Raw genomic sequence first — 13,917 nt, 5'->3', positions numbered from 1 at the left:
TTGTTGAGTACGTGTTTTACTACATTCCATGCACTGTACAGTTTCTGACAGATCAGCCTATGGGCCAAACAGACAGGTCAAGGAACCATTAGTTTGGACTGACTGCCCAAAGGATCTGATAAGGGGAAGTGAAGAAGAGCACACTTCATTTGTTTATGACCGCACTGTGCTCTGGCTGACATGGTGCACCAGTAGATTAAATTTTCAAACCTATTCAATCCCAGAAGTGAAGTTTAGAACTATTTTTTTCAGTACGTGCATGGCCAGCAAATCAGGTGGCAAGTTAGAGGCCTGTACATACTGTTAGCTAGATATAGCAATGCGTTTGTTACACTCCAAAAGTCACATAAAACGTATATGGTGTGGAGGTGAAAAAAAAAAAGTTTATGATAATAATAGTAGCGGCGTCCGTGCCCTCTCCTGTTCATATTCCAGTCCCTCATTTAACCCACTGCTTGGTTGCCAGGGTAAATTGGACTCTAGCAACCAGATAGTTGCTACAATTCCAGAATGAAGAGCTGCTGAACAAAAAGCTAAAAACACAAAACATGAAGACGAGTTGCAAGTTGTATCAAAATACCCATGCCCATATCGATTAAAAGTTGACTTTAAAGGGGAACTACCCCTTTAAAGGTGGGCAATAGTTACCAACAATATTGTACAAACAATTATTGTTACATGTATGGTGGCCGCTAATCCCAACCAATATTCATGTAGTATGGATATTGTCTTATTCGGGAATTGGGCAGGTTTGAAAATTTCATCTGCTGATACACAGTGTTGGTGTGTGCATGGTATGTTGGCAGATGAGAAGAAGGAGAGGAGCTGCACTATCACTTGGAATAATAGAAATCTGCCCATAACATATGTGGCCCCTAATATGCTCTTTCTGTTTGGCCTGTGGCCTGCCGTTGTAAGAGCTTACCTAATGGCCAAGTAAGGCCACCTTTAATTCTTTTCTTGATGTCTTGTCTTTAATATGATGAAGAGATATTTTGTGTCTAAACTATAATGTCCTATTTGCATTTTAACTCATAGTAAGTTTCAGTGTGATAAAGGGTTAAATAAGTTGTAGTGTGATCACTGAAACAGGATATCTTCGTTCTGCTGCCTCTATTGAACATATTTGAGTCCATTTAATTACATGGACCGTCTGCCAGTGAGTCATCCTGTTTCCCCCCACAGGTGTTCATTTGTATTGAGGTCATGGCTATGTGCAGGCAAGTCAAGTCCTTTACTCCCATCTCAGTAAACCAGTATGGACCTTACTTTTACCTCTTCCACAAAACTTTACAGTTAACATTATGCATTTAGGCAGGTAGCCATCCATTGTCTATCGGACTGTCACACATGGAAAATTTCTACTCATGCAGGCCGCTTGCTTATGAAAAGCCACACTGTTAAGCTCCTCCAGATGAATTGTGCTTATGTTGCTTCCAGAGACAGTTTGGAACTTAAACTTGACTTGACGAGTATTTGTGCTAAGGACATTCTTCAACCCTAAGAAATAACTTTTTTGTGAGTTTGTGGCATCTGCTTTTGCTCCTCTATGTTTCCTTTATATTCAGTTACAATTGATTGGGGTTACTCTAGCAGGGAAAGCATTAGACACTGACATGTTGGAAAGGTGATATCTTATGGTGGTGTAAAATGGTGAAAAATTTAATAAGCTCTTCAGTTTAAATCATTTTACTGCCAGTGGTTGATGCTGAAGATGTTGCACATACGCCTGTGATTGGTCTTCTACTTTACTCACATAAATTTAAAAGCTGTTACCATGGAGCAGAAGTGGGGAGAACCTGAGTTTTCATGCTGGCAGAGAAAACTCATCATGTGACAGTAGAGTAATACAAATTGAAATGAATATGAGAGATGTATGTGCATTTCTACAAATGCTACAATTTGCAGCAGGCATCTAAATGAACAGCTTCTTCGACATTCAGGATGTGAATTTAATATGTGCCTGTTTTTAGGAGCAAGGTAAAGTCGTTTTTCTTCAGTTGCTCCATTTTTGTGTTTACTTCACTTAAATCCCTCTAGTTTAAATTTGCACAATCCAATAAAAAAACAACAAAAATGGGCACAAAGTGTGGTTTTTAGATTTGCAGTTCATCATAGAGACCTGCACAGGTTTAAATTCCTGGACCCCATAATGGATTCCGGAGGTGCCTATGATGGTAGTGTCACAGAAGGAAAGTTCTGGCTAAAGCATCTGCTATATGTTTTATAGTGATATTTATATGATACAATAGGGAAGATCTGAAAAGCACAATGTATTGTATTTCGCTTTCTCTTCTCTTATAGGTTAAACCTAATATGATAAATACAATATGTTATTTATGTTTTCTATTATAGCATAATAAAGATGCTTGCAACTGTTTACTATATTTATGTTTATATAAAGTTATAGTTCTGAAAAACTGTGGTTTATATTAATCAAATAATCAAAAATGCTTTATATGTGGAATTTTAAACAAAGAGCCATTTCCACCATGAAGGTTTTTTGTGTTTCATTATAAATAATACAATGTAATAAGTGCAGTGATCTATTTAAATGTACAAGACCTAAGGCCTTGTGCTTTGTTATGGTCTTGGAAATTCCTCAGTGGCTTGATATATTCTTTTGGCTCACAGTAGTTACAATATTATTATTTATGTTTTACTAGATAATGTTACTTCTACAGCTGTAGGATTATAGAAATATTATGTGCAGGGCTTTAATTTGCAAATTTGACCTGGCATATTTAAGAATTGGTATAAAAAATCAGACTTGAGTGCTTCTCATTTTTTATTTACTTATTTTATTATTATTTTAGGTGCATATCCAGCAGTCACATGATGGTTTTTTAATAGTATTTGCTGTTCAGTTTAGTGTGGTTTTAGGCACTACGTTGCATGGCAACACATGGGATGAAACTGATCTAATAAGGGTACTTTATTTCCAAGTGAATATCTTGTATTTTTCAGAATGTGGGTATTCTTAGCGATTTTTCTTTTGGTCTTCATTTTTTATGATTTATGAATTGTTCTTCTGCCTCTTTTCAGCTTGCAGTTTGTTTTGATAGGGGTCAAGAAAATAATTATATTCTCTGTGAGACAGTTTTATTTTTACTATTTATTATTTACTTAAGGGAGAAGGAAAGGTAAAAATCACTGGGGGGTGCCAAATGTTAGCAGACTTTTCACTGTGCTGCTCATGCACAAGCGCACAAAGACAGAAGAAGGAAGAGGAGATGCTCGCTCACAGGTACCCCGGGCTGGTGCTGTTTTCTCACAGGAGCACCGGCCCAGGGTAAAAGGTAAGCAATTAATGTCACTGGGGGGTGCCTAACATTTTGGCACCCCCCCCCCCCAGTGACTAAGTCTTTCCTTCTCCTTTAATTCCTTTTGTTCAGGCCATCTCCTATTAATCTTTCAGTCTGTCATTCAAAATATTGAAATTAATTAACCCAGACTGCTAGGATAAATTGGACCCTAGCAACCAGATAACTGTTAAAATTCTAAACTGGAGAGTCAAACTGTCAACAAAATGAAGACCAACTGCAAATAATCTCAGAATATCACCATTTACATGATACTAACCACTTGTTTAACTAACAAAAAAGACAATGCAAGACATCTGTCCGTAGCTTTGATGATTCTGCTGCACGTATATCATTGAAAGCAAATCTCTGATATGTATCAGTTCTGAACTTATGCAGAATATTCTCAGCCTTTTAACCCCTGCACCTCCACTGGTGTTGCTTGTGCTCAGTGTAAACTTGTGAAATGGTCTGACAGTTGGTCTCTCAGTTAGAGACATATGCACAGGACCCCCACTGTTCCTAAAGCTGTATCCCAAATGAACCCACACACTGACTGAATCAGATATCCTTACCATAATATGTAAGTCCTGCTGTTCATTTAAGAAAAGTTGGTGTTCCATTCTATTAAGGTGCCCAGAGTGACACCAAACTGTTGTTCTATATCAGGGGTCGGGAACCTTTTTGGCTGAGAGAGCCATAAACACCACATATTTTAAAATGTAATTCCGTGAGAGCCATACAATATGTTTGGCCGCGGATGCTGCGGGGCAAGGTAGGGTGGGTCCCAAGGCTGCCAGATGCGATGCAGAGGAGGGCGTGGCCTGCGCTCGGCAGATGGAAGACGTGTTCTAAGGCTTAGAACACGTCTTCTATCCGCCGAGCACAGGGGCAAGGTAGGGTGGGTGCCAAGGATACCGGATGAGATGCGGAGGAGGGCATAGCCTGCGCTCGGCGGCTAGAAGACGTGTTCTAAGGCTTAGAACACGTCTTCTATCTGCCAAGCGCAGGCCACGCCCCTCGTTATTTTTTTTATTTATGATTTGGCAGAGAGCCAGATGCAGCCATCAAAAGAGCCACATCTGGTTCCCGAGCCATAGGTTCCCTACCCCTGTTCTATATCAAGCAAGTAATAATGTTAAATTTGGAAGATATCACACTATGGTCAAAAAAACAATTTGTTTGCTTAAATGACAGTAACATAATGTAGCCCAGGCATTGAAACCGTGTGCAAGAAAAAGAAAGGAGCCCTGTAATTAAGTTGTAGTGTTTACAAAACAATATATTTAGACTTATTGCCATTTTTTGTGTTTAACTTCTTATTATAAGTGCTTTCACTGAGGTGAAAATCAGCTTGCTTGTTCTGTTCGATGGCAAAAAATTAATTTGCTCAGAATTGCTGGGTGGATGTGTCTTAAAATGTGAGCAAGAGCACTTATACCCTAGGTTCAGTAAATTATCACTTGTGTCTGACTGTGGTAGGGGCAATTAACCCTGAATTATGGGAAGTAATGTTGCATTGTGGGCCAAAACATGATTAATTGTGCTGGTTCTTTCAGCTTTGCACACACATAGAGGCAGATGTATCAAAATCTGACATTATTGCTCACCGCACAAAAAATTCACCCTTTTCTATTTATTTCTATGGGACTATTAAAAGCATATTTAGCAGTGGGTGAAAGAGTTCAACATTTGATAAATACGCTTCTAAAAATTCCATAGGAGTGAACAGAAAGTGGGTAAGTTTTTCTGTAGTAAACTCTAATCTCACATTTTGATAAATCTGCCCCAAAGTAAGTGTTCTTTTCAGATTGAAAATTGAATCACCGAACTGTAAAATCCTTTCTTTTAATCTGCACAGCTTTAGAGTTTTATATGGGCTTTTATATATTACATCTATGAACTTTGTACACCACTAGCAATGAGATCTAAGGGATTTCTTTAGCACGATCAGCTCTAAGCACAGTAAGCCCCCTATTACATTGTACATGTACATATAAAAAATCACAAAAATAGTTTACACTTACATTGGATGAGGATCGGAGAAACTAGGGAGAGGGCCCTGCTCGCAAGAGCTTACATTCTAAAAGGGAGAGCTGAGACATAAGGTCAGGGTAACTAGCATGGCGTTGGAGTTCATGTAGGTGTGCAGTAAATGCTCCAGTTTAAGTGCTTTTTAGTATTTATGCATTATGTCCATTTTTGTGCATGTGTTTTAAATGCATGCTTTGTTTTTGCAACATTTTAATGGTCAATCTGACTTTACATTGGTTAAAAACACATGGACTTTTGTGGGGAGGAGAGATGGTTGGGTGCTGAAGAACATAACACCATTGTTATATTCTAGATTCCAGATGCCTCCCAACTGGAAGAATTTGGATAGAAATGCTACAACTCATGTTTCTGTACCTCCTGTCCCAGCCCAAGACCACCACAGCAGTAAATATTTCTTAGAGTAGCCCCCCATCTTTTGTGCTGTTGAAGCACAGTACAATGCTGGAAGGCAGCATAGATCCAGTGCATGCATCAGAATTGACCAATAAAGAGACCTGTAGCATCATTTTCTCTGATCAATGTATCCTTATACAAATGGCAATCCCCAAACTTCTCAACAGCAGCCTAGAGAACACTGAGCATGTGCATTGTCACTGACACTCAAAAGTTTTAAAGCTGACTAATCTATGGGATAATACAGTAAATTCATCACATAAAAATCATCATTTCTAGCCATATAGTCATATTTTTTTTAGGATTTATTTATTCCTTAATATTTCTAAGAACTTGTACCCACAGGAACCTGCTCATCCTTCACGCTACTTCAGTATGTGTACACAGGCAAATATTGCCTTAAATGATAAGGATGTTTTATCATAAAAGCCCTTAAAAAGACTACATAAAGCTCCAGAATAACATACCTTTCTCCCTGCATTTAGTCTCCCGGCATACAGTAGATTCTCCAAGCAGCTCAACTGCAGCCCTCTATGCTGCGTCCTAGTCCAGTAGGAAGCTCTGACCCCTTTTTCTCTCTCTCTCTCTCTCTCTGACTATCCACATATTAATAAAAGTTATAGAATACGGCAATTGCTTGTTTAGGCCCAGAAGAACCAGAAATCTTTGTTTCTTGTAGTATAACAGTAAACTTAGTCAGAGAAACCACAGAAAAGTTGTGCACCACATCTAATGCCCCACCTTCTATGTGCATCTGACTGAGCTTTCTGTACAGCCCCAGAATCGTGGAATGTCAGTGAAAGGTGCATCTCTACTATATAAAATACAGCAGTCGGCATATTGGTTTATATCGTTAATAAAGCACCCCTGTTGTAAAATCGAAGGATATTCCAAGGAGTCCCAAAACCATATAGAAGGATGAGGCCAATGTGTTTTTATACAGGGTGTGGAATTTCTTATATTTTTCAACAGGGGGTACCTTACTAATACACAAGTTTCAGTGAGAAAGAATACATCACTAAGTACCATTTATTGGGATATCATTTACACGATTTTTATGGCTCTTGTGTATTATAGTGATATTTAATAAAAGAATGGCCAGGGCAATGCTGGGTGTATAAACTGGCAGATTTCAGACAGCTTTAATAATACTAAATGTGAATATTTCGTTTCATGTGAAGATTTCTGGCACAGCGTGTCTAAAAACTAATTTTCTGTCATGATTGTATTTTCTATTCCTCTGCCAAACAAGATTCATCATTTCTCTTCTAAGTAACAAAACCTTATAACTACCAAAGAATTCTTTAGCATCCAAGGGTTTGTGGCTGAAATGCGTGTAATTTTTAGAAGCTTAACTGAATAAAACCAAACAGAATCAGTCTTTTATGCACAATTCTACAAAAAAAAGTATAGACCTCTCATTTTTTAGGGTCCTGTCCACTTATTGTAAAAGTGAGAGCTATGGTAGAATTAGAAAGATGTCATTCATGTTGAACATTTGAAAAGAATGCTCAAGCGCTTGTGGATATGCTTGTTTATTCAGTGCCTGATCTGAAAGCCACAACTGAATGAGGCAGTGCTGGGTAAATGCTGCCTTTGCAGGCTGTGAATGCTAAAATGCCTCTATGAGCTCTCTTTGTCTCACAAGGGGCATCTGTTTTTTATTCCCATGCTTTATATAGAGAAGTACTGCGGTAAGGCTGTATAATTCAGCTCTTTTTCATACAACAGAATATTAAATGTTGAATGGCAGAGGCCCAGCAAACTTAAAGTGTACTCTCTTTCCCAACATTGGGAAAAGCATTGCTATTTTTTTTGGAGAACAGGGAGATTCTTGTCCATGGGCATGTTGCAAACTACTTGCTTTTGTTATTTGTTAATTAGATCTATAGAGCTTATCTTTGTTATATTAGTAGTAGACAGTTAGGTTGTGCATCAAGTGGAGCTTGGCCCACTCTATTCTAATGACTGCCAGTTTTGAAGGTTTGCCCTTTACTTGCCTTAACACCACCAAATTGGATTTTTGTAGGTTTGGAATAACAAAGTTATTATGTTTCTGTTAATTCCAAGATGCAGTGGAGCAGACCAATATTAAATTAATGCTATTAGGGATGCACCGAATCAGCCATTTTTGCAAATACGGAACCCAAATTTTCATATTAACATTTGAGAAAAAAATTGCATCGGAGTATAAAAATTGTTGCATTTAGTTGTCCAGAGCTTAAGTTACTTAATTAAAGGATACGGACACTAAAAACCTACTCTTCAAAATATTGTTGATACTGTTATATTATTATACATAAAAAGTTATTGTTGATTATTTTTTGCTGATAAGGCTGCTTTTGTAAGTAATTGATATTAAAGTTCCTAAACCTGACTTTATTGCCAACCAGACTGTTCTATCTCAACCGTTAAAGCTTCTAATGCTAATGAACTGCTGCTGAACAAATATGGCAGCCCCCTCATGGAGGAACATCAAGCATTGGTGAAATATTTTTAAAGCAAAATCATAAATAGCATGCAAAGACAATATTATGATAGATGTAAAAAAAAAAAAGTTGCCATTTTTTGGGGGTCAGTATCTCTTAAAGGGTTTGGATTTGGTTTGGCAATCATTTGATTTGTTTTTTAAACTGGATTTAGCCTAAATATGCCCACTATGCCTACAACTGGACCATTAGAACAAAGCTGATAAAGGGTGTCGGTCATATGAAACTGTTTTCTGTTGACTGTGCTATTTAATGTTGATGCTGAAAGCACTATAGCAGAGTGTAATAATTCACCACATGTGGTATATATTTTAACTATTTTAAACAACTCAAGCACCTTTTTATTCTTGTTAGTGATCTGGAGCCTGAGTGGCTGGACCGTGTGCAGAAGAATGGGGAACTTTTTTATCTTGAACTAAGTGAAGGAGAAGAAGAAATTCTGCTTCCCCTGAGCCCTCTAGAACCAGTTGGGGTAAACCATGTTAGATTTAATGACAGTGAAGCAGAAATCCTATCTGAAGAGAGAAAAAATGTTGGGAAAAACTCAGAGCCACGTTTTAGAAAGCTGGCAAAGATGTTGAAGAAAAAACATACCAGCAAAAAAGGATCAGCTGGGTTAAATGGGCCAACCTGCCCAACATCTATTCTCAAGCAGCATTCCAGCCAAAAGGCTGGGATAATTGTCCGCTACCAGTACAGGGACACTTGCCTGTATGTCAATCCTGATCGTTTGCCTGAAGGTGAGCCTAAAGAGAAGAGTAATCTGCTGCAGGCATTGATTGGCATTGTTCATCAGTCTTCACGAAACAGTAAAAGAAGTGAAAGACAAGGAAGTCAAGAAGCCTCCCAAAGACTGTCAAACCAAGAAAAGCTTGTGGTACATGGCTTTATTCCAGGCAGCCCAGCTATAAGATGTGGTCAGATTCTTATTGGTAAGGGGAGTATATTGAGATTTGCCTATTTGGAATCGGCTGTAGTGTCCTATAGGTAGAGATTGCCTATTCAGATTCAGATAATGAAAATGGCTAATTTCCAATTTCTGAAAGGAAATATTCCTTGTAGAAAAACGATAGATAGAGAAACATGAGAAGTGATGGTCTTGTTGAAGTTTAGGGGAATGAGGACAATTACTATTCAACCAAGGAGCAGTAACTTAGCAAAACAGGTTTTAGAAACTCAAATATTCTACCTTGGCACTGGTAACAAGCCCTTACAGAGTGCATAAGAACAGGAAGCTGTATTATCATGTAATATACAATAGCAGTGGTCCCCATGCTGTGGGGCTGGCCCCCTGGGAGGACCTGTAGCGGTCACAATGGAGCTCAGCCTAAGACTAATTAGGATAACATTTTGGGAGCATATTTGCTCTCTAGATACACCTAAAACTCACCTTGAAGGTCAGTTACGATGAGTATTTGGGTAAATGTATATGTTAACCTAGATGTTTGATGCACCAATGTTTTTTTTATCTATAGCTTTCTTATAAATGATTGGGGACCTCCAAGCAGGAGCTTAACTAGAAGAGTTCAACAGCCATTGCAGGCTAAAGCTCATCCGTGGGTTTTACACACAGTCATAATCGCTGCTAATTTTATTGATAGTTATCGTAATAGGTGTCCTGAACTGAATTGCAGATCTTTTTTGTTCTTGTAGGAGATACACTGGTGGCAGTTAATGATGTAGAAGTACATGTGGAGAACATAGAGAGAGTTTTATCCTGCATCCCTGGCCCTACACAGGTAATATTATCTGTTTATTCAATATTCATTCACTGTTTGTTACATTGTTTTAAATGTTTGCCATGTGGCAACTTCCGGTCACCGTGCCCAAAGGCGCTATTCGGAGACCTCCAGCAGATGTTTTCTAACAGGGATTTATGGATGAATCAGTGGAAAAAGTTAAGGGGAAATATGATTTCGCTATTATTAGAGAAGGATTATGTACTAAACATTTTAATTTTGCTGTTCATTTAAAGTGGAACTTTACCCAAACACATCTTTAGCTTTTTGAGAAGTAAAAATAATCATAACATAAGCAACTCTGCAATATATGATTTTTATATATATATCATATATATGATTTTTAATGTAATAATATGCTTTGGAACAGTTACCTAAGCCTAGCCCCCTGCTCTGCTGGTCTGACTACTGTATATACTCGAGTATAAGCCTAGTTTTTCAGCACCCAAAATGTGCTGAAAAAGTCACCCTCGGCTTATACTCGAGTCGGGTGCCATGGGTCCCTCTAGACTAGCACCCTCTCTCCGTTGTGTGCAAATTAGGCCACCTGCAACCAGACCCTCCTGTGCCCTGGCCTAGGCTCCCACTAGCAATACTTATATCCCCTTACATCTCCTCCGGGACTGGGTCTGCTGCCAGTTTGCCAATGTGCAATGAGCGTGGGGTAGTGCTCATATTGTTTTTGTTGATCTTCTTCTCCGCTTACAGAGCTAGTTTACTGTTTTTCTTTGAAATAAATATTGAAAAACATATACCCCACTGATGCCTCATTTAATGTAATTTTATTGGTATTTATTTTAATGAAACCTAGCAGTAGCTGCTGCATTTCCCACCCTAGGCTTATACTCGAGTCAATAAGTTTTTCCAGTTTTCTTAGGTAAAATGAGGTACCTCGGCTTATATTCGGATCGGCTTATACTCGAGTATATAGGTACTTTGATTTAACAGTAGTATTTGCTTTTTACATGCAAAAATATAGTATTTAGGTGGGGAACCCATCTGAGACACAAGAAAGCTGATCCCTTACCCATAGAGCCCACAGTCAAGTGGGCAAAAAAGTGCAATTTGGTACTGTATCCTTAGAAAAGTAGCATAAAAGGCACAATAATGCTGCTTCCTTGTGAATGCATTTTATTCCCTTTAATGTTAAAGGATAGACCCCCCCCATATTTCCTCTAATTATTTTGCTGAACACAGTGTTTATGTGAATGGACTGTGAATCTTTTGAAAGCTTTTACATATATAGATTAATTAAAAAATACATTTCTGAAACTTAAGTCTGAGTCATCCTGTTGGTAGTGGAATAATTAATGAGGCCATTTTTGTTTGGACAACAATTCATTAAATGTCCTTATGCAAGTAAAGTTGTTTTTTTATTCATGTATTTTTATTTAGGTATAATTTGAAAATCTTTCGTTTATGTTGAGTTTCAGAATAGAAACCATAAGCACAGCAATTTTTTTTATCCTATTTAGCAAAAGTAATGGTATTGGTTATAGGTTGCCATTTAAAGGTACACGCAAAACATAGAGTTTGCATCTGAAATAAATATGCATAGTAGTTTTGAGTGGATTTTTTCAAATGTTTGTTATTGCGTAAGGAAGTGTAATCAATGGTTATTTCTCTTTGCCTTCTCATACAAAGCAACTGTTTCATTATGCTTTATGGCTGACATTTTACCCATCAGTATAACAACACATTCTTACCACAGGAGTCCAAGTTTGAAACTAATTGTTTACATCACTAAATGATTTGGGGCTTTCAAGAGCCTTGACATCCATAGCTATTCATGGGTGACCCACTGCACTGCCCTGTCAAATGTATTACTGGTATGGGATCCCTTATCCAGAAACCTGTTATCCAGAAAGTTCCAAATTACAGAAAGGCCATCTCCCGTAGACTCCATTATAAGCAAATAATTCTGATTTTTAAAAATGATTTCCTTTTTTTCTGTAATAATAAAGCAGTACCTTGTACTTGATCCCAACTAAGGTATACAGTAAGTAATCCTTATTTGAGGCAAAACAAGCCTATTGGGTTTATTCAATATTTAAATGATTTTTAGCAGACATAAGTTCCCAGGTCCCGAGCAATCTGGATAACAGGTCCCATACCTGTACTTTAGGATCACTCATGGTGTGAGACTAGGGTTCTCCTCAAGGGCCTACACTGACCACACATTCACATACAGTATGTCATAATTAGTTGTCTATGCATCGTACAGAACTGCACTGCTACCTCAAATCAAGTCTAACTGTTGGGTAGATAGGTAGGCCTGGCTCTTGTTCTTTTCCATACTCAAATGTAGCAATTGTTCTTGCATATTTGGGCTAGTTAACTAACATTATTTTTGATCTTCTGTAAATTGTGCTTTCTCTGGCAGGTAAAATTAACTTTTGAGACACCTGTCTTGTGTTCAGGTACGGCGCTACAGAATCAGAGCACCCAAGTGCAGACAAGTATTAATGATTTGGCAGCACTTGTTTGGGGAGACGAGCATGCAAACTCCCAGCAGGATTTGCAACGCATGTCTCATATTGTCATGTATCTGACTCTAAGGCTGGACTCTGATACCTCAAAGGAAGAGGTAACTTTTTTTATAACTGTATTTTGTCTAAATTATTAAGGGTGTACTAAAACATATTTGTTTTTCTTAAAACTTTGCTAGATGCATGCAACTTCCATTGAATGAAAATTGACAAAATATGCATCCATGGTTATGTGTGTATGAATGTGTGCCTTTGTTTTGTTCAGTGCCCCTGCATAGTGTGACGAATGGGTGCTATTGGCGATCAAGCTAGACAAAGCCAAGAAGATGCTGTGAATTTTATATCAATTGCTAAGTATTACACTCAGCTAAACAGTGCAAATTGCACAACACTTGTCCATCATGCTGATAATATTATTATTATAATCACTTATCTGTACACAGCAGATATATAAACTTACAGAGAATGCTTAAACATTCACATTAATCACCAACCCAATCATAGTGCCAGAAGTTATCCAGCAGCTAATGTAACGCTGCGAAGTGATGCTGGAACTTACAGTTTTACATTAATTTAAATGATCTGTTTATTTAGTTAAAACCTTAGCTTTGGTGCAGTACAGGTATAGGACCTGTTATCCAGAATGCTTGGGACCTGGGGTTTTCCGAATAAGGGATCTTTCTGTAATTTGGATCTCCATAACTTAAGTCTGATAAATATCATTTAGATATTGTATAAAACCAATAGGATAGTTTTGCCACCAATAAGGATTAATTATATCTTAGCATCGAGTACAAAGTACTGTTTTATAATTACAGAGAAAAAGGGAATCATTTATAATATTGAATTATTTGCTTATAATGGAATCTATGGGAGATGGCCTTTCCATAATTCAAAACTTTCTGGATAACGGGTTTCCGGATCACATCCTATTTAAAACTGAGTTAAAAAAAAAAAAAAGGTAACTGGGTAACAAAACTTTAGAAAATACCTTTGAATAGAAATCAATGAGAATCTCCAGCACTAAAACATTTCAATACTGTTACAGGAAATGGCAGAACATACCGTTTGTAATCACCCTAAAGAGATAATGACACTAAAAAAGTTGTATGTAAAGTATTTAATGTCCTGGACCTTATTTCCTGGCAATGTAATTTTTTTTCTTAAAAGAAAGGTTTTTATGTCCTTAGAGCTCTTAAATAGATGGACATGCAATATAAGAATCCCTGTGATCCCATTTTCAAGTAGTCTTATTGCAAAAGTATGATTGTTTAAAGGTCACTGAGACAGAGAGCCTCTTTGAAAATAACAGTACTTTGTTTGAAGCCTAGGGATGTGCTAGGTTGAGGTTAGAGCTATATTTTATATGCTAATCATAGACCTCTCTAATTAGTAGCAGAGCAGGCAAAACATTTATTATAGAAAATCAGCAAGAATCTGCTTGTACATG

The 13,917-nt window shown here is 37.6% G+C and overlaps 1 protein-coding gene across 3 annotated transcripts in view; it reads left to right on the top strand.

Moving 5' to 3' along the window:
• Positions 1–13,917, top strand: part of intu (inturned planar cell polarity protein) — a 37,936-nt gene that overhangs the window by 8,577 nt on the left and 15,442 nt on the right. For 2 of the 3 annotated variants that reach the window (XM_012955561.3, XM_002932043.5), the window contains exons 2-4: positions 8,594–9,171; positions 9,893–9,978; positions 12,362–12,565. In XM_012955561.3, coding sequence (XP_012811015.2) covers positions 8,594–9,171; positions 9,893–9,978; positions 12,362–12,565 — 868 coding nt within the window. Of the gene's footprint in view, positions 1–1,781; positions 1,981–8,593; positions 9,172–9,892; positions 9,979–12,361; positions 12,566–13,917 lie in introns of those variants that run through there. The other variant, XM_031895528.1, reaches the window with a different exon arrangement.

This window comes from Xenopus tropicalis, chromosome 1 (genome assembly GCF_000004195.4).
Source record: "Xenopus tropicalis strain Nigerian chromosome 1, UCB_Xtro_10.0, whole genome shotgun sequence".
Classification (NCBI taxonomy): Eukaryota; Metazoa; Chordata; class Amphibia; order Anura; family Pipidae; genus Xenopus; species Xenopus tropicalis.
The sequence above is the reverse complement of the archived record's forward strand: the minus strand, read 5'-3'. Positions and strand labels throughout refer to the sequence as shown.